The sequence below is a fragment of the Terrapene carolina genome, unplaced genomic scaffold, assembly GCF_002925995.2.
Source record: "Terrapene carolina triunguis isolate 2854851 unplaced genomic scaffold, T_m_triunguis-2.0 Scaffold211, whole genome shotgun sequence".
In the NCBI taxonomy this organism is placed as follows: domain Eukaryota; kingdom Metazoa; phylum Chordata; order Testudines; family Emydidae; genus Terrapene; species Terrapene triunguis.
In genome coordinates, this window is record NW_020664562.1 from 2857577 (window position 1) to 2882494 (window position 24918).

The 24918-nt window shown below is 42.0% G+C and overlaps 1 protein-coding gene across 1 annotated transcript in view; it reads right to left on the reverse strand.

Annotated features, from left to right (window-relative positions):
- LOC113407338 (ER degradation-enhancing alpha-mannosidase-like protein 3) overlaps positions 1 to 24918 on the reverse strand; it is a 43844-nt gene that overhangs the window by 11944 nt on the left and 6982 nt on the right. Inside the window, exons 3-14 of the mRNA XM_026655741.2 lie at positions 22888 to 22988; positions 21303 to 21342; positions 18352 to 18464; positions 16844 to 16997; positions 15507 to 15641; positions 12874 to 12979; positions 12178 to 12275; positions 7605 to 7730; positions 5966 to 6049; positions 4746 to 4829; positions 4017 to 4141; positions 2663 to 2828 (exon numbers count right to left, since the gene is read on the reverse strand). Coding sequence (XP_026511526.1) covers positions 2663 to 2828; positions 4017 to 4141; positions 4746 to 4829; positions 5966 to 6049; positions 7605 to 7730; positions 12178 to 12275; positions 12874 to 12979; positions 15507 to 15641; positions 16844 to 16997; positions 18352 to 18464; positions 21303 to 21342; positions 22888 to 22988 — 1332 coding nt within the window. The remainder of the gene's footprint in view (positions 1 to 2662; positions 2829 to 4016; positions 4142 to 4745; positions 4830 to 5965; positions 6050 to 7604; positions 7731 to 12177; positions 12276 to 12873; positions 12980 to 15506; positions 15642 to 16843; positions 16998 to 18351; positions 18465 to 21302; positions 21343 to 22887; positions 22989 to 24918) is intronic.

Here is a 24918-nt window from a genome sequence, read left to right on the forward strand (position 1 = left end):
AGAAGTGCATAATAGTTTGGTATCTGTTCCTGGCTCTGCAAATGACTTGGTGGGTGATCCCAGGCAAGTCGTTTAACTTCACTACAGCCCAGTTTCCCCATCTGTAAAATGAGTATAATACTTATCTATTTACAACACACCTGTGAGAAAAGTCATTTAAGATTATTTATCAACAATAATTAATAATTTTCTAAGAGCCAGTATTTAAAGGCATATAAAAAGGCTCCAAAAAAAAAAATAAAGTTGCTACAGCAAAACAAAGTTGTTACTTATTTTATTGGAAGAAGTTGCTACATACAAAGTAACTGAGTGAGTAATACTCTTAGAAGTATGACCAACATAAAATAAATAGAGCCAAACCACCTACAGGGAAAAAAGTCTGCAAACTAAGGGCCAGTAAATCTGCTCCCCCACTATCTTCTATCAAATCGAATAGTGAAACAGCAGGAGGCCACCTTGCTAATCATGCACTAGGGCACAGATATTTCAAGTAGCTGGCATGGTACTTAGAATAAATATAAGCAATGCAGCCCATTAAGATGTGTTCCTTTTTCCCCTCCCATTTATTGCAATCCAACTGATTCTAAAATCAGCAGTGTTTTGGTTTCAATAACCTCGTGTCTATTTTACAATTTCTTCCTTAATAGAAAAGCTCCTGACATCTGCTTTAAATGGGATCTTTTTCTATCTTTGCCTTAGTCAGATATTAGTAACTTAGACTGATGGATATGTTTCAATGAAACCCTACTTTATCAGTATTTAGCAATTTAAACAGTGCTTATATTGAATTTAATTTCACATCTTAGACCTGATTTTCTTCAGTTTTTACTGATTTTTAGGAGACCCTGCTTCATACTCCCCAACAGCTGGACATAGCTACCATCAAGGAAATATTCTGCCTTCTATACAGGACACAATATACTCACTATACAGAACTTCAAAGAGTTTCTACAAATATTAGTATAAACTTCATTTTAAAAGTTTTGGTTTAATAATACACGATCTGTCCCTTTTAAATCCATGCTTATCTTTTATTGGTACTATCCTGTTTTTCTGAAAGGTTTTGAAGACAGTCAACACTTCCAGGAAAAGGACAGCAATGAATAGCGCAGATAGCTATGAGGGAACATGACCAATTTTTGTTAATGAAGGTTAACATCAATGGAGTTAATGAACTCTACAAATTATTTTACAAGTCTAATCTCAAAATTATTGGTCTTCAGGTCCCTAGAGCAGTATTTCCTTCATTTTCAATGTTGAATTCACTCAATATAGCTGTGAAGCTTCTCTTGAATTTACTAAGTTCTCCAGGAAGAAAGCCCTCAGTCAAAACAAGTCTGTGACCTCAGTTTTCCACAACTGATCTGAGACACATCTCTACTGGGATAAAAAACCCATGACACCAAGTCTCAGAGCCTGGGTAATCTCACACAGGCTTTTGTGGCTTGGACTGCCAGGCTATAAAATTGCAATGTAATGGTTCAGGCTCCAGGCCAGCCATGGGTCTTTTATTATAAACATAACTTGAGTGTCTTGTCTACAATGCACAGTGGGTGAATGTGATTTCTAAAGCACATCAATGCGTTGCACACTAACCAACTGGTCTGCTGCCATGAACTAAAAGTTCCCTATTATACATTAATGTAGTGCACTTTCAAATAACACTATGTTAACGCACACTTGGGAGCCTTTAGTTTGGGCCAGTTAGTGCGCAACACCCTGGTGTGCTTCAGAAGTCTCACCCTTATAGTACATATTGCCATGCTGTGTAAATAAGTAAGAAAATGCTAAGTAAGGGATTAAACTACGAATTATCCAAGAGTGAACACACTTCAAGTCAAAATAATGGCAGATTAACACTGGGGGAAATCCCTAGGTGATAAATAATCCTCTGTTCACTTTCTCATCTGTTTATTTAGCCTGTCAGATGAGCTACTGATGCTGGAAATATCAGTCTCTCAGAATGAAAGAAGCAAGAAAAGTACTGATTAGACTACATCACCATGACCACTTCCAGCAGAGTCTGAGTATGCTGTTTCAACGGGTTGCCAGTTGGCCTGGGGAGAAGGAGACTAAGAGCCTGAGCCTCAACTTCTGCTATTTGCTATAGCTCAATTGATTTCAACATTTTACACCAGCTGAGGATCTGGCCCTAGAGCTGGAAAGCTAACTTGGGTTTCCTCCCAGGTACTAAACCCTAGGTCAGCAGGCTAGCTCTCTCTGCATTTTAGTTTTCCCTTAATATAAAAAAATGACTTGGCAAATTTAATCTACCCTATGGTTAAAGTATTTTTAAAGAGGAAATAAATCTGAGCTCCACAAAACAAGAAAATGTTGTATTTATTTGAACACAAAAACTGAAGATTAGGGTTTTATTGGTTTGTTTTTTATAAGCAAGTGTGTTCTGACACCTTTCTGCCAAGTTCCAGCCTGGAGCAAGGTTTTATGGTTCAGTTATAAATACTGAAAAAACAGGTTTGGTCATGGAAAAAATTGACAATATTCATGGGTGCCACTAATTACTGTCATGATAAAACAGTTTGCATTAAACATCTGTCAAAAATCTTATATTGCTTAAACTTACCCATTACCCTGATTTTTCCACCTAAAAACACATTAAAGTGGTATTAAAAATAGACTAAAGTTTAAAAAGGTCACTCACTGTATTTTTCTTAGACATTGTTTGGTTTGTAGTAGAGAGCCAAAGAGGCAGTAGATGAGCCTCTGTAGTGAAGATATAATCTTCTATATCAAAAACCATGTCTTCCTTATCAGCAAAGAGCAGGTAAAGGTATTTAAACATCTCAGCCAGGAAGAAAGAATCCATTCTATGGGGCAAGGGAGGGGGCGGAGAGAGAGAAGATAGCCTTAAGAACAGTGCTATTTCCCAAAATGGCAGTAAAACAAATGCTCAGGATCCTCAATTTCCAAATAGTTAGTGCTACTTAGCATTGCAGGTTTGTCATGGTGGGGAAAAAAAATCAAACAGAGTCATATTCCTGTTTTTCCGTGACTTCTCCACAGCTGGAGATCCTGCCCTGGGTGGCTGGGCTCAGCTCCCCACTCTGTGCATTGTAACCTGGCACATGCAGTCGCAGCGCTGCTCAGGTTTAGCTCATCTGCCTCCTGTATGTCATGATGAAGAGAAAGGAGGGAAGCAGGGCGGCCAGGCCGTATTTGACTGAGCTGAATAGCCGCACTGGGTTGTGCTAAGCCCGAGCCTGAGCCTGGGCACGGAGCACAGCCCAGAGAGGGCAGAGGGAGGTGCTGTTCAGCCCTGCGTGCCTCCTGCAGCTGCTCTCCTTGGGGGAAGCTCCAGCATCCCAGCTGCATTCCACCTTCCCAATGATGCTCCATCCTGGGAAGGGGGCTGAGGAAAGTGCCAGGGTCCTCCCCTCCTAACCCACAGTGTCAGGGTTCAGGCAGGGGACGCAGCTTTTACAGGCTGTTCTAAATTTACCGAGACTGCTTTGTGTTTAATAAAAAAGGCTGTGACAAATCTGCAGCCTTAATGATAACTTTTGAGCTTATTAGCCCTGCTTGAGTGCTGCAACTACTGCAGAATTCCAGTAGGAGGAAACTGTGTTTACAGAGGAAAATAACAGTTCAAGAAGTTCAATGGAAAAGTGGTGTTACAATAATAATATACTGCTTGAGAATTCCAAAGTCAACATTTTTCAAATGAAATATGCTTCAAATTTAATCTACTTAACCATTGTCAAGTTTTATTGAAAAGATCTATAAAGAAAATATCAGAATAGGCTGTCCTCACTTTAATACAGAAATGTTATAATTTCAGGCTATGAATTTTGAAGGTGTTTAAGGCCAATTAGACTACAGATATTCCATTAACATCAAATCAAATATGCATAATCTGAGGGATGGTTTATTTAGATGAACACAGAATACACCATCAGCATCTATCCAAAATTCAATTAATCTCAATACAAAAAAAAAAAAGTTAATCAGACTCCTTTTATATTTTCTAATAAACTTAAAAATCACTACACACTTACCTGTCCTCATGGCTTCCAGTACGAACATCCTTCATTGCAGCAAATCCACAAGGTACTCTAGCATATTTGTTTAAATTTTCAATGAGCGTTTTTCCTACTTCTAGGTAGTAAGGGTCCCCAGTAGCCTATTTTTAGAAAAGTTGCACAATATTTAGATGTCATGTAAAATGTATAGCTGTTTTTTTAGAACTACTTGCTATGCATTAGTTTCTGGTATGTTGCCTTTTTTACACATCCATGAAATTTAATGTCATTGTTTCAAAAGAGAAGAGCCATATGCAGAGGAGAAAGTTCCTTTCAAATAGAGTGCATTACCATTTACATTATATGGACAAGCTTCCTATGACAATCAAAGGAAGACAAGGGAGTTACACCCAGATTTTTAAAGATATTTGAAAATAAGACTTAGGCCTTGCAGTGCTGAGTGCAGCAATGCCTAAATACCTTTAAAAATCTGGGCCTCAGGCACCCAACTGTTACTGAATCTGAAGGGGCTGGGTCCCTTTGTACCTTTGAAAATCCTTGCCTTATAAAACAAAACTCTGAAGACATTTTCTAATAACAAAGAGTGCCTACATCTGGCTTGCATGCCATAAACATTTAACTCTGACACCAGTAGACGAATTGGGGTCCAGTTCTACTCTTTCAGCTTTGGGACGCAGCACCAATAAAATCCAAACCTTAGTACCAAGTGTCAAAAAGCCAAAGTGATGAAGAAAGTAGTCTTACTTTATACAAGAAATAGGTGCTTTCTGCAAATTCTGGTCTTAAAGGGTGCTGAGCCCAATGAACCCTGAAGTCGGTTGTGAAAGCCTGAGGAAGAAAGAATAGAGATAAATAAATGTAGGCATAAAAATATACAGACAGTGAATTATTATTTTAGATTTCAAAACAAACAGGCAGAAAGGTGCAAGTCCTGATCAACAAGCTCTACTCCTTTCTCATTTATTTCCATTTCTAATTATAAAAAGACCCTATCCAAATTTGCTCTAGGATTCCTGTCAACAGTTAGAAGATTACTTTTTGGAAAAAAATTGATAGAAAGTAATATTCTCTGATGACAGGCCTGATTCTGATCTTACATACACCAGTATAAGTCAGGCAATGGCGTTACTTCAGAGTAAAGACAAAGTTCAAAATTAGGCCCTATGCGCCCATTTGATTTATTCTGCTCTATTCTGGATTCATGTAGATGGGATAAAGTCAGACATTCAAAGTTATTCATCCTTCAAGTGTAGCAAAGGAATAGATCCAGAATAGGCAGGTCTGATTATGTTAGAAACAAAACTGCGACTTGTTATCTCTGAATGCTAGGACAGGCAAGCAGCCACCTACGGTATGAATACTACAGCAGCTAGTCAGCAATCGAATGAGTACCAGAAAAACAAGAAAGCCTCTGTCCACTGAAGACCAAGGACCAAATTTTTAAGTGCCTATGCAAACGTTCCAGTAATGATTGTACACAGGCAAACAGGCTTTTGTGTGCACAATTAACTTGTTTTCAGGCTCAACACAATATCCGTAGGTATGTTTTCAGAGGCTCGATGCAAATATGGCCCTGAACATGTTACTTCTCCAGTAGATTCAGGTTTCACTTTACCAAGAAACAGAAGGAAATGAAAAGTCAGTGTGATTTAATAGCAAAAAGCCATTACATCACCAAGAAGATAGTTTCATATCAATGTTATGTAAACTTTGTATACTAGTGTGAAGCGATCCACAGTCAGTTTAAAAAATAAAATTTATTCACTATCACTTATCTGTTATATAACAATTGTTTCCCACTATTGGTAGTTACAATATCTCAGGGAAAAATGTTTCATATCCAGAACACCACTCCAGTTGTGCATGTGAGTTTGGACCAGCTTTTTTTTTTTTTTAAATTATACATTATGTCTAGTATTACTTGAACTGAGATCACAATCAGTTTATATAACCTCCCGCCTTACCTCAGGAAGAAAGTTATGCTTTTTTATCACCTGATATAACATCTCATGAGTTTCAATAGCAGGTCTAATGTCACCTTTCAATACCTACAAATCGAGAACAATAGCAATAAATACATAAAAGTCAGGCATGATATCTGTACAAGACTACACACCAATGTATACATTGCCAGCATACACAATAATACAGTAAATCGTGATCCTCTGTTTCAGTGTATAATCTGCTTTAGTTATGTTTTTCTATTTAGCCTGGGATAGGACACACATGAGTGGCTGCAACCCTTAAGAGACCACTATTTCACAGCAATCATAACTGACTTGCGGGAAAGAGGACTGGATCATACTCGGACTGAAATCCTGGTTTAAAAGGGAATTTGCCCAGGTTTGTGACAGATGTTACAAAACGCATCTGTAGGACTTGAACGGACCCATTCCCTTCAGTTCAAATTTTGCTACCAGAATTGCTTTTGAAAGCTCTAAGGACAGATTCTCAATCAGATATTTAAAGTCCCTTGGGGATCCAGAGTGGCTCATATGATTTTAAAGGCCTAGCGGGCTGCAGAATGGACTTCTCATGCAATCATAATATCAGCCTTCTGAATCTGGTTGTAAGTAAATCCTGGAACAAGAGACTATTCTTTTTATGCATCCATACAAAATGTATTCTTACAAAGATTTATTCTAAATAGAGAAATACAAACAGGAAATTTATCATGTTTCAGAGATTCAGCAATGAACACTCAGAGAAGGGTGTGAAAAAGGTGGGGGTGGGGTTGTTTTGAAAATCAACACTGCCACCAGTTGCAAAATCATTTAATCTGGAAGACTATGCAAAGTCATTTAATCTGGAGGTCATGTAGGAAAGACGGGCAAGGGAACTCATGACAAACATCTGTAGCATATACATTGGAGGGGTGGGGGGGCAGGAGAGGAGATATAATGAAGGGAGCCAGTGACAAAGGTAAGACAGAAATATTAACAGAAAGCCTTAAGACCCATGAGTAGGGTGACCAGGTATATATTTTAGACAGCTAGAAATGGAAGTTGAGCATCTGATATGCCTTGGAACCTTTTTGGGCACCACTTTGAATTTGGGTAACAAAATCAGTAAGCTGTGAGCTTGGCAATTAAGAACTATACCCTAAGAAGAAAAGGGATCTCTATAGTTGAGAGTTAAGCGAAGGGGGGAGAGAGGAGAGGAGAGAACTATCTTGCTCCACTCTTGCAGGAGTTTGGTTTTTTTCCTCTCCCCTAAAAAATGATTTGCATATGAATTAAAAAAACTTCTGCGGAAGACTATTACAGTTTAAGTCAAGCATTTTACATGATCATCAAGGAGTTAAGAGGTAAAAGCAGCAGAGCCAGGTAGATAATGAAAGGGTATGAAAGTTCAGACAGTTTCCCCTCTTAACAGCCAGTACAAACTTGGAAATAATGTGATGGCTGCATGATTTAATATAACCAGCAGAGAAAGCAAAGGCAAACAAATCCCTCTTCCACATCAGATAACATTTTTAAAAGTTAAATTACTGAGCCTAAATGGCAACAACTATATTATGTATTTTTCATATCTGTTTTTATGAACAATTATTAGTAAATCCATTTAATGTGATCTGGGGACTGGAGGTTTTAGAAACCTTACCTGCAAGCCTGGGAAGAACGCAAGCAAAGAATCCATCCAGGTCCGAGCATTTAGCATTGGTTTGTGAATATGAACATCAAGCAGAAGAGGTGGTTGACTAATGTACCTCATTATGGCATCATAGTGCTAACAAAAACAGAAACATCATGAGCTCACATCTCTTTCAAAAGGGACATAAAAATAATGGTTACTCACCTTCTCGTAACTGTTGCTCTTTGAGATGTGTTGTTCATGTCCATTCCAAGCAGGTGTGTGCACGCCGAGAGGAGGAAGGCATCCGCGAGTGAATTGCATGCTCTACGCAAAAGTCCCATAGCGCGAGGGCTTCCTGGCACAGGGGAGAGGAGCGTGCACCCCTCTGTTTGTTGATATAGAGGGACGGGGAGGGGGCCTGGTGGGGCAGTAGGGAGGAGAATTGGATAGAATATCCCCTCTCTACCATGCAGCGCACCCAGCGGTCCGATGTGATTCAGGACCAAGCACGGTAGAAAGGGGATAGACGGGACAAGAAGGTAAGGTTGGTAGGATCCAAGGTCCTGACTGGAGATCGTCCTTGACCGCACCATCAAATTTGGGGTCTAGGCCCCAACGGAGGCCTTGGTTGGCCCGAAGACTGTCCAGCAGACGGATATTGCCTCCTCCTGCCACTCCTACTCCTCCTGTGTGGAGCCTGTGGGCGGTTCTGGGGCTGATACGACAGCGGGGCTGGCTGCAGCCTAAATTGTCTACGCTGAGTGGCCGGAGTGTGCAGGCCGAGCGAGCGTAAAGTAGCCCTTGAGTCCTTTAGGCTATGGAGCCGCTTGTCCATTTTCTCAGAAAATAACGTGGGTCCCTCAAAGGGAAGGTCCTGGATGGTCTGTTGGACCTCATGGGGAAGGCCGGAAATCTGAAGCCAGGACCCTCGCCGCATCACCACTCCAGTGGCCAGTGTGCGGGAGGCTGCATCCGCCGCGTCCAGGGCTGCTTGGAGGGATGCTCATGAGATCAGCTTCCCCTCCTCCACCGGAGCGGAGAATTCTGTTCGCGATTCCTGGGGAAGGAGTTCAGCGAACTTGGACAAGGTCGAGCATGTGCTGTGTCCATACCGGCTCACTATAGTCTGTTGGTTGGCTATGCGCAGTTGCAGGTCCCCCGTTGAGTAGACCTTCCTACCAAAGAGGTCTAGCTTCTTGGCCTCTTGGTTCTTTGGGGTAGACCCCTGGAACCCCTGACGTTCCCTTTGGTTGGCCGCATCGACGACCAGAGAGTCCGGGGGAGGGTGGGCATATAGATGCTTATGCCCCTTGGAGGGTACAAAGTAACGTCTCTCCGTCCATTTGGCCGTAGGGAAGTGTCTACTACCATCTTGATTAACGGTAAAGCGACCCTAGATGGGCCCAAGGGAGCTGGGATGTCCACTACCGGGTCCACATCCATCTCAACCTCCTCAGCCTGAATAGCCAGGCTCTGGGCAGGTCGTCTGAGCAGTTGCTGAAGCTCCTGGTTGTCCTCCAGAGCCGGTGCCATCGAAGTCCCCACAACTGCTTCATCCGGCGAGGAAGAGGAGGAAGTCGCCGGCAGACGACCTTCCTCGCTACCCTCAGCTCCTGCAGGGTCCCGCAGCACACGGTACTCGGGTTGCGTGGCTGGTGCAGATGGAGGGGGTGGCACCACGACTGGTACCGGGGTCGACGCTGAACGACGAGCCATGCTGGGCGGTGCCTGTGGCGTCGAAGACATGGCCCCCATCGGTGCCGGTGTCTGAGGAGGCGGTGCCAGGTCCTGTTGAATAGGTGGCACACCCCTCACGGACGGCGATGCCACTGGTAGAGGCAATTGCACTGGAGCTACCGACGTCGTGGAGATCAACGTGGACCTGGAGCGTGCACCGTGCACCTGCCCCTGGGTCTAATGATAAGCCCAGGGAGTCCAGAAAGGCCACTGGGAAGGCAGCTGCCAATGCTGCTGCCACGGTGCTGGGTAAGGTTGCTGACTTCTCTGTGAAGCTGACCTCCTGCTCCTTGATCTGCTAGAGCGATAGGATTCCCCCTCCAACTCCGAGGTCTCCGAGTATGAAGACCAAGGGGGGGCAGTACCCATGGTTACCAGTAAGCGGTGCCACGAGGCCAGGGAACGGGGAGGCACTTCCCTCTGTGCTGGAACCACGCGAGGCGGGGACTGTGGCGCCATCATGGCCGGCTTGCCACTTGATTGGATCGGGGGTCAGGCAGTTACTGACGGCTCTTCCTTTCTGCATGGGGAGGCCAGCACCAGCAGGCTCATCAGATCCAAAGCCGCCTCGAATGCCTCCGGCGTCGATGGGAGGCGTACGTTCTCATGATGGTCCGGGGACTGGGACTAGTCCAGACTTGACTGGACCCCAACAGGGACAGGAGTCAGCGCGACCTTTCAGAGGAGGCGCCAGTGGCGCGGCTTTTCCCACCACACTTGTGGACGCCACCGGCCTTTTAAGGTCCTGATGGGGTGACCAGCCCCTCACCGGCCTCTTCTTTTTCGCGGGCACCGGGGATGGTGAGCAGTGCCGCATGGAGGCCGACTTCCTATGTCTTGAGTCTCTCCGGCGCTGGGGTCTGGAGTCCTTAGACTGGGCCTCCCCTCTTACTAGCGGTGCCAGAGCACTGTGCACCGAGGACAAGGTGCTAGGCGCCGGGTCAGCGGGTTCGGGGTCTGCGTGCAGCCGCAGGGCCACCTCCGTCAGGAGAACTCTAAGTCTCTGCTATCTATCTTTGAGAGTCCTGGGACGGAACCCCTTGCAGATACGGCATCAATCTCTCTGGTGGCTCTCTCCGAGGCACCTCAAGCAGGAAGAGTGCGGGTCACTCTTCGGCATAAACTTCCTGCAGATCGCACAGAGTTTAAACCCTGGGAACCTGGGCATGCCCCAGGAGGGGACAAGGGTTGAGCTGGGGGGAAACCCCCCAACAGCTGGCTGACTAACTTCCAACTAACACTAACTATAAAACTATGAGAATCAGAACTATATACACGAACTGAGACACTGGTAGGCTTGCTGCGGGAGCGCAGCAAAGTTCCAGCCAGCCGTTACTGGCGGTAAGAAGGAACTGAGGGGGTGGAGGGTTGGCAGGCTCCTATATTGGACGCCATGGAGGAGCCACTCCAGGGGGCGCCCAGGCTGACCCTACGGACTCTGCTAAGGGAAAATCTTCCGGCTGGCGTGCACGCAGTGCGCACACACCTGCTTGGAATGGACATGAACAATCACTCGAAGAAGAACCCAGTAGTTTGCTGTATTTCATTTCAGTAAGGTAATGGTTTCAGGGAATGGCACCCCTGCAATTAGTGATACATAAATAAAGACACAGTTCCTATTTACGCAAATCAGAATGTAAGAGCCTGAATAATTATTGCACAGCTATACAGTAATATATACATATACATGTGCACAAATATATTCAGCAACCATGACTATGAATATCCAAGTTTTTTCTCTGTTTGGCTACTATACCTCATCTGCATTGACTGGCTCCTGTGGCATGGTTTTTAAGCTGGCTAACAGCAATAAAGATGGCTGCAGTTTCTCACTTACTTTGGCTGAAGCAGAGAACTCCAAAATGCATGTATAAGAAAAACACTGAACAGGACTAACTGCTGTAAAGAGTTTAAAAACCCTTTGGATAACTTGTCTGCTTACCCACTCCTAATCCCTCTTTTCCCCAGGACAGCTCTCTTATTTGTGTTTGCGTTGCAGTTTTTAATATAAAGTCCTCAACTTTCAGTTGAGGAGTTTAGGAGGTAATACTATATCAAGGGCTGAACAAATAGGAAGCCCAATTAAATTATTATAATGGCAGCTATACACATTAGCAATATACATTATTTTTACTGTTGTGACAGGCTTTTAACTGTATGGTTCTGACTTTTATATTGCTTGCAAGAACCAAGAAAATTCATTTCATTTGTGCATCACCATTCTGTATTATTTTAGTGAAAAAAGATCATGATTTTCAGAAAATTTAGCAGTCTTATGAATCTAATAAACCTATGAACAAGGGCACATATATTTTTGCAGGTTATAATCATATAAGCATTGGGCTGGCTTAGTGTCTCTGTACTCATGGGTCTGCTCCGATAGATGAAACCCAGAATTTGATTTTCGGGTTCTATCTGTTGCTCTGAGAGCCAGCAGGAGCTTTCAGCTTACTTTGTGATAAGAGAGGCCTTACATTAATAGGGTTTTCTGTAAAACAGTGTAAAAGTAGCACTGTTGAGCTCCAAAGTAAGTGTCAATACAGCCCTCCATGGTTAGAAAGTTATGGTTATACTGGTGTGGGAAGCAAACAAGGAGAGATATATAGGAGATCCTTCAGTCCCACAGCTACATAGGAGGACTGCACCCTTTTCGGGCAGGGGAGAGGAACATACTTGGGTACGGTAGTCAATTCAAGTTTGGCTACAACCCAACAGAAAGAATGAGAAGTACAGACATTGCAAGAGTCTGAAAAACCTTGCAAAGTCCATGAAGTACAAAGCAGGAATCTAACAGCTAACAGACAACACTAAAAATTATTCTTAAATGGGGAAAATACTTGAGCAAAAAGTTAAATCAACTTACTGTATTAAATCTTTCCAGGAAACGGTCATCTCCAAGCAAGACATAGGCTTTTAATAAATATTCATAATACGAGTCTATTCCTGCTCCAACTCCACTATCTAGAAATAGCACAAGATACAAAAGTACTGTATTTTTAAATTTAAATAGTTTCATGGATAAAAGTTTTCAACTGCTAATTTTCAATTTCATTTCAATGGCTATTGTTTGAATGAAAGAAAAGAGGGGATGTTCAGGACAACTGACGGTGCAAATAAAGGAGCAGGTAGATTAATGAAGGGCTGCACTGAGTGGTGTGCAGTATTTTCCTACTTTTTTGAAAATGTGTTCTAGTACATTTGAACATAAGAGTATGCTCAGGCATGCTATTAAGTCAAGTGTTTAATTTCCTTGTAGAAAAATATTTTTATTGGCCTGAATACACAATTACGCTCTTATTTGTACTTTACTGTGCACTTAAAGTAGATTCTTTGAAAATTTAGCACTAAAATCTCTCAGCATCCAGGGAATTAGGGAATGTTTTCCTTGAAACAAAAACTGATTTCTCAGGCAAGATATTCTTGCAGAGAAAGACCAGGCTTCATTATACCTGGTTTCTTCAGATCTGAAAGTCCACTTGCCTTCCTGATGGTATTTTAAAATAATTTAAACTCCCAAGAGCTGCATGTGATCATGGGTCTTAGAGTCAAAGCCACATACCTTTGCGGACCCAGTCTCCAGTATGTATATTAATGGTAACTCCCACTAAATTACTGTTGCGTTGTCTTTTTTCCCAAAGAAAATCAAGTGCCTTCCGTGCATATTCCTGCAACCAACAAAAAATATTTTAATGTAAGTGTAATTACAGAGCAATCAATGCAGGAGGCAAGGAAAAGCATCAGGTGCTGGTATACAAGCTTTTGGGGTTTTTGTCCACTAAAATAATGGAGCTATGAAGTAGAATATATTATATAGAGAGATTCATATTTAGACTGAATTTCCTAAAGGTAGAACTACGAAGCTCAATAATGCATTGAATTCTCTTGAAAAGCAGCACTTATTCCATTTAACCAGTCATTTTGTTGCTAATTAAAAGGATTTGTATTCTATCTGTAACGGTCACCTACACACTATATAGCTTTGGGCAAGTCACTTAACTTGTCTGTGCCTCTGTTTCCAACCGACAAAATAGGTATAAAGACCCTTTTTGTTTATAACCACTAAAAAAATCCTTCAAAAATTAAAAACAAAAAACAAAAACCTTATATATTTGAAGACCCTCTAATGAAATGGTGCAACAACTAATTTCTTCTAATCCAATGGGATATAGTCAGATTGCCTTCTAAGTTATGCCTACCCCATCCTCACTGCCACACACATCTTTTCAGATGTTCCTAGGTGGCACAGTAGCGCTATCTAATAGTTAGGCTAAATATGTGCATTAGCCCCCTGTAAATACACAAAGGGAGGCATGAACTGGGGTGACAACCTAGCCAAAAAAAGGATACAGACAACCAGCCAGGCATGCTAGGTTTTAAGGGTGAGACAATCAAATGTACTCAGTGTTGGCCTAACTGGCCTCATTGACTTTAATGAGAACAGAGTTAGGCCAACACTGAGTGCTTTTTAAAAATCCAACCCCATCTCTCTCAGAGGATTTCTATCTTTAACATTACAAACGGAAGACAATACAGCTATGTATACAGCACTTTTCATACAGACTACTGTGAATCTGAGTTGGTTGCTCACTTGGCTGAAACAGGGCACTGTTGACTTAGAGTCTCTTGGATGGTGACTCCCTTCTACAAAACAACAGGAGAGAGTGGCAGACAGCAGTGAGAGTCAGAGGGCTGTTGAAAATATGCAAAAAGTCTCTGATTCTAAAGGCTTTAAACCAAATGCTTGGGCAGTTTATATTAGATCGTTTGTATTGCAATATGTTACATAAAGGGAATAGATCGGTATTAAAAGGGAGTAAACCATGAATAATTTAAGATGTGTTGAGATACAATAATCTAAACAGAAAGCTAGCCGTGTACTCCAGGAATTAACTCTGAAATATTTGGTTAATCAAATTAAGAATGGAAAATCTCTTACAGCTGAACCCAGAATAAATCTTGGTTGAGCCCGTTTAATTTGTTTACACACTACATCAAAGAGAGAATCTGTCTCAGATCTCTAGTCCAGCGCTCGGATTTGACAAAGCCCTATCAGTATGTGTCAGATATTTTTGACTTTCCAATGGGAATAGTTACTTAGGCACTTTTGAAAATTCTCACATCTTTAGTGAATAAATTGCAGTCACCAAACTTATACTGCTGTAAAGTTACAAGCCTTATTTAAAGAAGTTAGAGCCCTTAGTTTTACTATTTCACTTTAATATCTTTTTTGCTTTTCAATGAAGCAGAACAAGAGAATGCATTTCAAAAACAGTTCCACTCTTAAAAGTGGCAGTGTGAAACTAGCACCTTGTTATTCCACTTAACTGTGTATTCAGAATTGTACCTGCATTTTTACTGCTTTTTACTCCGGTTAGACTTGCACAGCCAGTACAGTTAAGAGAAACTAGATTATATTTCCCCTTATGAAGTAAAAAAAAAAACTGTGTTGCATGGCAATCAGTACACCTGTACAAACCCAGTGAAGAGAATGGGGGTTGCACACGTCACTAGGGCATAACTTGGAGACCACAGATGTCACTGAGGGCCTAATCTGGTCCGCAGAATTTTTTTAGCAATGAAGGTATGGAGGAAGGAATGAACCAAGCTCAAGAGTCAGGGCCCTATTTAAGTATACTGGGCTGTCAGTCAAAGCACACCTTTTGGGGGGGGGGGGGGAGGGAAGAGGAGAACATAAACTAAACTCATTTGCCTTGAAATCATAAAACATGAAAGTTAACTATGCTATTCTCAGAGTGAATTTTCAGAACAGAAATGCACTTTAAATACCATGTGCCTCAATTCTCTTCTTCAATGTTAGTCAAACAAATCAATAGAACCTTTCTATCCAAGCACCTTGGAGAGAGTCTATTAACCTGACTCTTCAATAGATTAAGTTTACTTAGTTTTGTATTGATATTACTACTTGTACTGTAAATCACCTTCTAGAACTTTTTGAATAAAAAATTTAAAATAGTACTTAATTAGATATGCCATATTAGTGTTTTTCTGAAAACACAACTTATCCTTGTGCACAGTAAAGCTAAAAGATGCAAAATCCATTACCAGCCACAAATACAACTAATCCGAAATTCTTTCACTCTTTACCCATGGATTTGAATTAGAATTACAATAATGTAACAGCACGCAGTTCAAAATCTAACCCCAATAAATAAAAGACTATAGAAAGCAAACCTCAAATATTGATGTTCCTGTGAATCGGCTTAGAGCAGCAAACTCAAGTATCAAGGTACCTGCACAAGCTGTACAGGTATCAGTCTCTGTTCCTGTTCGAGCTTCTGGACTTCTTAAACCAAATTTTAAATTAACCTAAAAGAAAGTAGAGATTGTATCTTTTATTAGCTGCAAATATATATACACGTCAATGATGGGAAAGAGATAAGAACTTAGATACTGTACTTTATCTGTTCTTATTAAAAAACAAACTTAATCTAGTCTCAGCTGACACTACAACCACTCTTAACTCTACGGCCACAAAAAGGTATGTTGGGTAAAATTTTCAGAAGTGCCTATGTCACTTAGAAGTAGAGCTGCATGGAAACTGTTTCTCATCCTACAAAAAAAAAAAATTCAAGATTTCAAAAAATGTTCTTGTTCTGCATCAGGTCAAAACAGAGACCTTTCAAAATTATTTGTAAAAAATGAGAGAGAATCCAATATATTCAACAACCCAGTGGTAATGGCTACTTGAACCTGAGTGTTCCACATCCTAGGTAAGTCCCTGCTCTGTCTGATACATTATAATTAACCAATAAGCTAAGAGTGTGCCATGCTTTAGCTTCATGTAATGAAAAGTTACAAATATAAAGAAAAATTCCAAATTATACCCCAACAATAACCTTTGCAAAACAAAAAAAAAACGGAAAATTTTTTTTTTTTTTAAATAGGCAAACTAAAAGTTAGGTGAATTTTGAGTTGAACCCAAAGGTGCATGCTGAACAATCCCAATTAACCAGGCTGTAGAAGGCACATCAGTAAATTTTAAGTAACTCTGAAACACCATTGTTGTCCCAGATTATTTAGTCATGCCTAGAGGTGCAAGATTCTAGTAGACAGTGGTTTCATGAGATTTCTGCCATCTCTAATGAGTCAGAATGATGCACTCTGGGTCATTGTCAGCAAACCTGGAAAAGCAACAAGCTTAGACAGCCCAAAACAAAATTTAAGAAATTAGTTAGCACCAGTCACAAAATATTAATTGATCTGCATTATTAGATGTATGGAAAATATAAGTATCTGTGATAACTGTTTACACCCAAAACTGACACTAATGAAAAAGGGCTTATAAAAAAGTTTAAATGAATTCTGTGCCAAATGCCTCCACAGCCTAGTTAGCAAGGACATTCAGCCTGTTTTTAACTCACAACTGAACTATTTTCTGATCCTAGATACAAAGAAAATTAATGCATAATCTGTCACAAATAAGGTTCTCTCTCTTTCTACTACATAACATCCTGAAATATTAAAGTCTTGCCTATCGTGTAGGATGATCTGGATTATAAAACACTTACTCTTGGATAAGGGAGACCACTAGTAGTGTTAAAAGCAGGTAAAAGTTTGTAGCCCAGTTGTTTTGCCATGTGGAGAAGTTCACCACTGTACCACTGCATGTATTCACCTTTTTCTTTCAGCATAATTGCCACAGAGTGCCCACCTAAAAGACCTCTAAACACAAGAAAAGATATTCACATGTATTTCACGTCAGTAGGTCACAGTAGTGCAATAATTTCTATCATTCTATTATATCATGACAAACACTGTATAAACAATTGTGATGTGTGTTTCAGAAGTGTGAGCACATACAATTCCAATTGAAATCAATGGAAGCTGTGGTGCACCTCTGAAAAGAAAAAAAAACAAGCACTTAATGACTAGGGTGAATTTTTTTTTTCTGTAAGTAACAGACTTAAGGAGTGATGAGCAGATCATTAACAATAAATTGTTCCCTATAGCATTTCACTGAATATATATAAAACACATTGAAGTAGTAGATTACTGAAGAGAACTAAATGATTAATCCTGCACATGGATGGGGTAGAGGTCAGTATCTTAAAGGTTATCATGAGCTAAATGAAGTGATGATGTTTATATAAGCCACTAGTAATCAAATATGATCATTTACTTCTATGTGAAAACTTTCTGAAACAATAGTAAAGATATCTGAATTCTCAGCAGGGGTGGCTCTATGTTTTTTGCTGCCACAATCCCCTTCGGAGGCACACGCGGATTCGGCAGCATTTCTGCGGGTGATTTGACAATCCCGCACCTTCGGCGTGCCCGCCACCGAATTGCCGCGGAAGCCGCGGGACCGGCAGACCTCCCGCAGGCATGCCACTGAAGGCGGCCTGACTGCCATCCTCACGGCGACCGGCAGGCTGCCCCCCGTGGCTTGCCGCCCCAGGCACACGCTTGCTGCGCTAGTACCTGGAGCCACCCCTGATTCTGAGAAGCATACTTGTTTAGTATCTATAAACAAGCTTCTTTGAAGGAACCTGTCAGCACCTTGATGATTTTTTTTTTAAATACAAACAGATGTTGTCTGTGTTTTTCATTCTCAAGAGTGATTATCACATTTCAGAATTATCCCTTAGCCACAGACCTAATATACTGCACACTCCTTTTTGACTCAAAACTTAAATAACTAGAACCCATGAGATTGTACAAGTTGAATTTTATAAACTAGAAAAATTTGACATCATGTATATCGAATGTTTAACATAATCTTAGCTTTGAGGCCATGTGTACACTAGGAAAATGAGCTTTGACACACAGGTTGTCAGCCACTGCTATCCTGGCACTTTTTTCAATTGGTATTGAAAATAGCTCTCCTGCTGGTGTCGACAGCCAACTGAATTTGACATCTATTATATCAGTTCCTTCCTACAACAGAAGTTAAATTCTGTTGATCCAGGGGAACCACCATTCTCAACATCAGCTGATGTGGAAGGAAATGTTTGACAGGACAGAAGCTTGAGATCACACTTAAGTGCACTGAAAATGAAGAAAACTAGCTACTTACCCAAGGACTCTTATGTTAGTTTCAAACACTGATACAACTATGTCATTATCTAAATTAACATCTTTTATCACATTTTTTACAGCATCTTCAAACTCTTTGGTTTTATTTAACACCTGGAAAACAAAAATAACTTCAGTCATTTTAGGTTCTGATGCTGTAAAACTGATCAACTTCAAAAAGTGCTAGTGTAGTCAGACATTCAAGTACGATATAAAGTTCAACATGTTAAAAAGCAGGAAATATTCAAGATGGCTCAAATTGCTTTTCTGCCTGACCATATCATATTCGGATAGATTATGTGAACAGGTATCAGTGTTAGTTTGGTTTGCTATAGTGACATACGTCAATGACAAAGTAGTTTTCAACAGGGAACAATTCACTGAAAATGTGTCTGATGATTACCCAATTTTGTTCCTTTCTTTCACTATAGTGCATTGTATTCAGTGTTTTCTACTGCCTGCACCCACATATTCTATTCCTCGAAATCTGGAACTGAACTCCACAGTTCAAGCTCATGCCTGCTATAAGGTCTGAAAATAGGACTGTCAAGTGATTTAAAAAATTAATCGTGATTAATCATGCAATTAAAAAAAGTAATAGTTTTTAATCCTGTGATTAATCACACTGTTAAACAATAATAGAATATCATTTATTTCAATATTTTTGGATGTTTTCTACATTTTGAAATATATTGATTTCAATTACAACATAAAATACAAAGTGTACAGTGCTCACTTTATTTTTTATTACAAGTATTTGCATGGTAAAAAACAAAAGAAATATTTTTCAATTCACCTAGTACAAGAACTGTACTGTACTGTAAATTTTGCCTAAGAAACATAAGAACAGCCATACTCGGTCAGACCAAAGGTCTTTTTTCCTTCAGAACTGGTGCTGCAGAGCTACTTGTGGCCACTAGGGGCCATTGGACCCGGCAGAGCCCAATTCACAAATAGAAGACACTGCTGGAGCCAGAGAGCTCCCCGCAGTTGCAGTTCTTGGCATGCCTGAAGGAAGGAGGCGACATGCAGGAAACTCCATACAAGCCTGGGGTGCAGCATCAGGCTGTTTCTCCCTCTGGATTCCTGGGCTCTGGGGTGGGAGCACAGCTGGCCTGTAGGGTGGGGAGGGGGTGTGGGTGTCTGAGCTGGGGAGGCACCCCACGGTTGGGCTCTTGGGGGGGCAGGTTTCTGGGCCGGGGGAGGCTCTCCCGCGGCTAAGTTCTGAGAGGAGGGGGCACAGGTGTCTGGGCCAGGGAGGCCCCTGCGGCTGGGCTCTGAGTGCGGGTGTCTGGGCTGGGGGGCACCCCGAAGCGGTGCTCTGGGAGGCGAGTGTGGGTGTCTAGGCTGGGAGGCACCTGCAGCTGGGCTCTGGGGGAAAGGGGTGCGGCTATCTGGGCTGGGGGGGGACCCTGTGGCTGGGCTTTGTGAGGGGGGAGGGGAAGAGAAACAGGAACTGGGGTTTTGTAGGGGTTTCTTTACTCACTCCTCTTTACTCCTGAGGGAATCTTTTTTGTTGTCTGTATTGTTACAGACATAGTTGCTAATAAGTATTTTGAAATGAATTATCAAAATAATTGAAACTGGCATGATTATATTGTGTTACTTTCACAAATAAAATAATCAGAATTGTGCGTAGAATTTTTAATTTTTTGGCATAGAATTCCCCCAGGAGTAAAAGCCCCAGAAGTCAACAGATTAACTTGGGCCTGGTCTACACTAGAAATTTACCCACGAAAGCTTATGCTCCAATACATCTGTTAAAGGTGCCACAGGACTCTCTGTTGCTTTTTACAGATCCAGACTAACACGGCTACCCCTCTGATACTAGAAATTTAGCTCAGTATAACTACATCACTCAGGGTTGTGAAATATCCACCCCACTGAGCAACAGAGTTAAACTGACCTAACCCTCTGTGTAAACAGCATCTCCCAGGGAGGCAGAGTACCTACACCAGGGGTAGGCAAACTATGGCCCAGGGGCCGCATCTGGCCCTCCAGACATTTTAATCCGGCCCTCGAGCTCCCGCCGGGGAGCGGAGTTGGGGACTTGCCCCACTCTGCATAACTCCTGGAAGCAGCGGCATGTCCCCCCTCTGGCTCCTACGCATAGGGGCAGCCAGGGGGCTCCACCCACTGCCCCCACCCCAAGCGACGGGGCAGCGTGCACTGCCTGTCTGCGCCTCCACATAGGAGCCGGAGGGGGGACATGCTGCTGGTTCTGGGAGCTGCTTGAGGTAAGCGCCGCATGGAACCTGCACTACTGACCCCCTCCAGTGCCCCAACCCCCCTGCCCCAGCCCTGATCCCGCTCCTGCCCTCCGAACCCCTCAGTCCCAGCCCAGAGCACCCTCCTGCATCCCTAGCCCCACCCCAGAGCCCACACTCCCAGCCCAAGCCCTCACCCCCTCCCACATCCCAACCCACAATTTTGTGAGCATTCATGGCCCACCATACAATTTCCATACCCAGATGTGGCCCTCGGGCCAAAAAGTTTGCCCACCTGTGACCTACACTGACAGAAGAACCCTTCCCATTGGTGCAGGTAGCGTCTACACTGAAGCGCTACAGCGATGCAGCTGTGCTGCTGCAGCATTTTAAGTGTAGAAAAACCCTTACATTAGCAGGGGAAGCAAATGTATATTACTGTTATAAGTTAAAAAAAAATAAGTAACAGCAACACAATGGGCATTCATTTGGATCAACTACAAGTAAGGAAGTATCTTAGTATTTAAAAAAAATTCCAAGTAACATCACTGTCTATTGTATCCATTGTTTACAGGTCTTTACAACAGAGTAGCTGCCTTTTTGATGGAATAAGAGACTTAACTGAATTTCCTTACTTAAGACTTCACGTTTATTTCAAAAGAACAGAATTCTAACCTGGAAATCTGACTAGAGGTAGATAAACAGTTATTCGTCAATGAAACATTGCAAAACAGATCAAACCTACCACAAGAGTGTCCAAGGTATCAATCAATGTCAGTGAAAACCTATGAAATAAAATTTAAACCAGATATATAATTAAAATTCGGCATGGTTTTGGTAGATATTATGTTATGATGTTATTTTTAACCCACAAATCTTAGAAATAATATGATGCAATCATCATAGATTGCCAGTTGATAAAAAATATGCTAGTTTTAAAATATGGATATTTAAACAGAAAGGTGTAAATACTGACAACGATTAAACCTATTCTTCTTTGAATAGACATTAACAACTCCTACTGACCAGAATTGGAGCTAATGAATAGTTTACATTTATGATGGTAAGAGTCATTTTGACTTCTTGTTTTTAGTTACCTTTGAAAGCTTTCTGTCATTTAAAATGTGGCTTATTAAACTAGCACAATGGCCAATAGTCTCTTGCTCTGAAGAGCTGATAATGAACCCAGCCACACCCGTTTCAGCCACTGAATTCACTGGCGGCCTTAAGTGTGCACTGATGTATCGATGATTTCTCTAAGAAAAAAATTGTACTATCCAAAACTATTCTAAACTCTTATCCCATTTGATGAGATCAATTCCATTTTTCTTGATAAAGGAATAACTACATATCAGTTAACCTCATGGGAGGAGAGGAAAAAGTGGCTATAGAAATTACTAAACTATGTTTTGTTCCCACCACCTCTCTCATTTATAATATGACAATTCTGCATTCGTGCGCATCTAGAACAGGGGTGGACAAACTTTTTGTTCCGAGGGCCACATCTGTGTGGGGAAATTGTATGCAGGGCCATGAATGTAGGGCTGGGCAGGGGTGCAGGAGGGAATGCAGGATGTGGGAGGGGGTGCAGTGTGCAGGAAGGGGTTCAGGGCAAAGAGTTGGGGTGAAGGAGGGTGCAACAGGGGGCTCAGGGCAGGGAGCTAGGATGCGGCAGGGGGCTCAGGGCAGGGGGTTGGGATGCAGGAGGGTTGTGGGATGTGGTAGGGGGCTCAGGGCAGGGGTTTGGGCTCTGACCCATCGCCGCTTACCTTGAGCGGCTCCAGGGTGGCAGCGGTGCGTAGTTGGGCTAAGGCAGGCTCCCTGCATGCCCTGGCCCCACACATCTCCCGGAAGCGGCCAGCACCACGTCCCTGCGGCCCCTGTGGGAGGGGAGGGGGGGCAGAGGGCTCTGCGTGCTGCCCTCGCCTGCGAGTACTTCCTCCGAAGCTCCCATTGGCCACGGTTCACCATTCCCGGCCAATGGGAGCTGTGGGGAGCGGTGTCTGCAGGCGACGGCAGTGCACGGAGCCCTCTGCCCACCCCCCTCCTCCCAGGGGCTGCAGGGACATGGTGCCGGCCGCTTTCGGGAACGGCGCGGGGCCAGGGCAAGCAGGGAGCCTGCCTTAGCCCCGCTGCGCCACGGGGCTAGCAATCCCACAGGCCAGATCCAAAGCCCTGATGGGATGGATCCGGCCTGCGGGCCGTAGTTTGCCCACCCCGATCTAGAAAATCAAACAAGGGTTTTGAGGGTGCATCAACTGAAGTATTAGCAGCAAAATGTGTTAAAATTTGCATGTTCATATAAGATAATCACTGCTTCAAATACTAACTTTCCCAAGGCATCGTCTACATCCCCACGACTTGGTTCCCGACCCCGAACCCGTCCACGGCAAGTTAAAGGCATGAGTTCATCAGCTGGGTAGGCATGTTCCTGTAAGAACAAAACCAGAAGGTAAAGAGAGTACAGTTCAGTTTAATTAAATCATTGTAACCTGTTGAAAGGAAGCAGGATTGTAGTAAACTTATGAAAAATCTATGTATCATCTATCTGGCTAAACTCAAACTCAAGATAACACAGCAGCAGCTTCCTCTTCATGGTCAGTGACTGACAACCGTTAAACCACACAGAACATACTAGCAGCCAGGCCATATAGTACAATGCCCCTCCTCCCCGCCCCAGAGAAACAATAGTTTTGGAGTACTTAATGGCATCTCTAAAATAAATGCTCAATTTGAACACTTGAGGTCCATCTTGTGTTTCCTGCAACAAATGCACAAGAGATTGCATTTCTCCAGTGGAGAAGAGCTACACTGTGAATCGAATAGTCTTTTTCCTCTATTAAAGAGCTAATCTATCGTCCAGCGTTAATGCAAAAACAGTCTGGGTGGAAGACTTGCTCATTTTTGTAAAATGAGCAAATTAGCTCCATTTTACAGAAAGGAGACAAGGAAGTTCAAAGGTTAAGGATAACATTTTAAAAAGCACTTAAGTGACGTAGAAGCCTAAGTCTCACTGAAAAAAAATCAAAGGGATAGAGGCTCCTAAGCCACTTTTGAAAACTGGACCTAGATGCTTTGAAAATTTTACCCTTCGTGATTTGTCCAAGGTCACAGAATCAGTGAAGATGAGAAAAGAACTCAGTCAGAATATAAAACAATAAAATACAACCAAATGACTATGTGTAACAAAAGAAAACATGACAAGTTTGGAGTAGTTTTTTGAAAATGATGGCCATTTCAGGGGTGAGGAGAGGGATTACTTTCCATTGCTCTAGCAAAACAGTTTTACTCTAACACTACATACACCTCTACCTCAATATAACGCTGTCCTCGGGAGCCAAAAAATCTTACCGTGTTATAGGTGAAACCATGTTATATCGAACTTGCTTTGATCCGCCAGAGTGCGCAGCCCCACCCCTCCGGAGCACTGCTTTACCGCATTATATCAGAATTCGTGTTGTATCGGGTCGCGTTATATCTGGATAGAGGTGTACTTAGCATCCTTCAGTCAGTCAGAAATATCAACAATGTCAGTATAGCCCAAATCAGGTGTGCTGAATAAAATACCTGTTTATAGTCCCACTGAAGTCAATGCAAATTTTGTAGCTGACTTCAATGTGAGCAAAATCAAGCCTTAGGGCCCTAGTTCAACTTTAGTACCTTTTATTTTGACAGTTACCAAAACTCTGGAGAGTCAGAAACTGAAATAAGAGTGATATCAGAGACTGGTGAAATATTTTGGTGTAAGACTTGATTTTTAAGTTTCTTTTTAAAATAGCTTTTCAAAATTCTATTTGCTCCTGGCTTTTTTGACAAGCACATAAAGTGCTAGCTTTTTTCTTAGTAATCAATAGAGGAAAGCGCAGGAAAGTAAGTTTTGTACTTGGGCTAGTAAATTCAAAGCTTTTCACCAAACAGTTTTATTTTTAAACCACTACCAGAATGACACATGTAAAGAAATAAAAACATACATACAAATTTTAATTATGAACAGTAACCCAGGTTTTTTGGCAAGTTATGAGAATCACCAATATAATTAGGAAAATAAAGCTTTATAAAGACCAAAAAAATACTTAAAATAAATGTTGTGCAAGGTGTTGACTTCCTATAAGATGTGTAGTATGAGGGAACAATTAGTGATAGAACAGGTCTACCTCAGTTCCACTGGTTGCTGTATTATACTATCTAATTCTAATTTTAGAGTAGAAATCTAATGAGCAGCATACTAGAAGCAAAATTGCAGCAAATGAATATATGCAGTGGAACATATACAATATCATTTATGAGTATGTGCTGTGACATATTAGTGTGAATGTTTATCCAGACGCATGGGGTAGGGAAGAAAAAGTATGGGTTGTTTT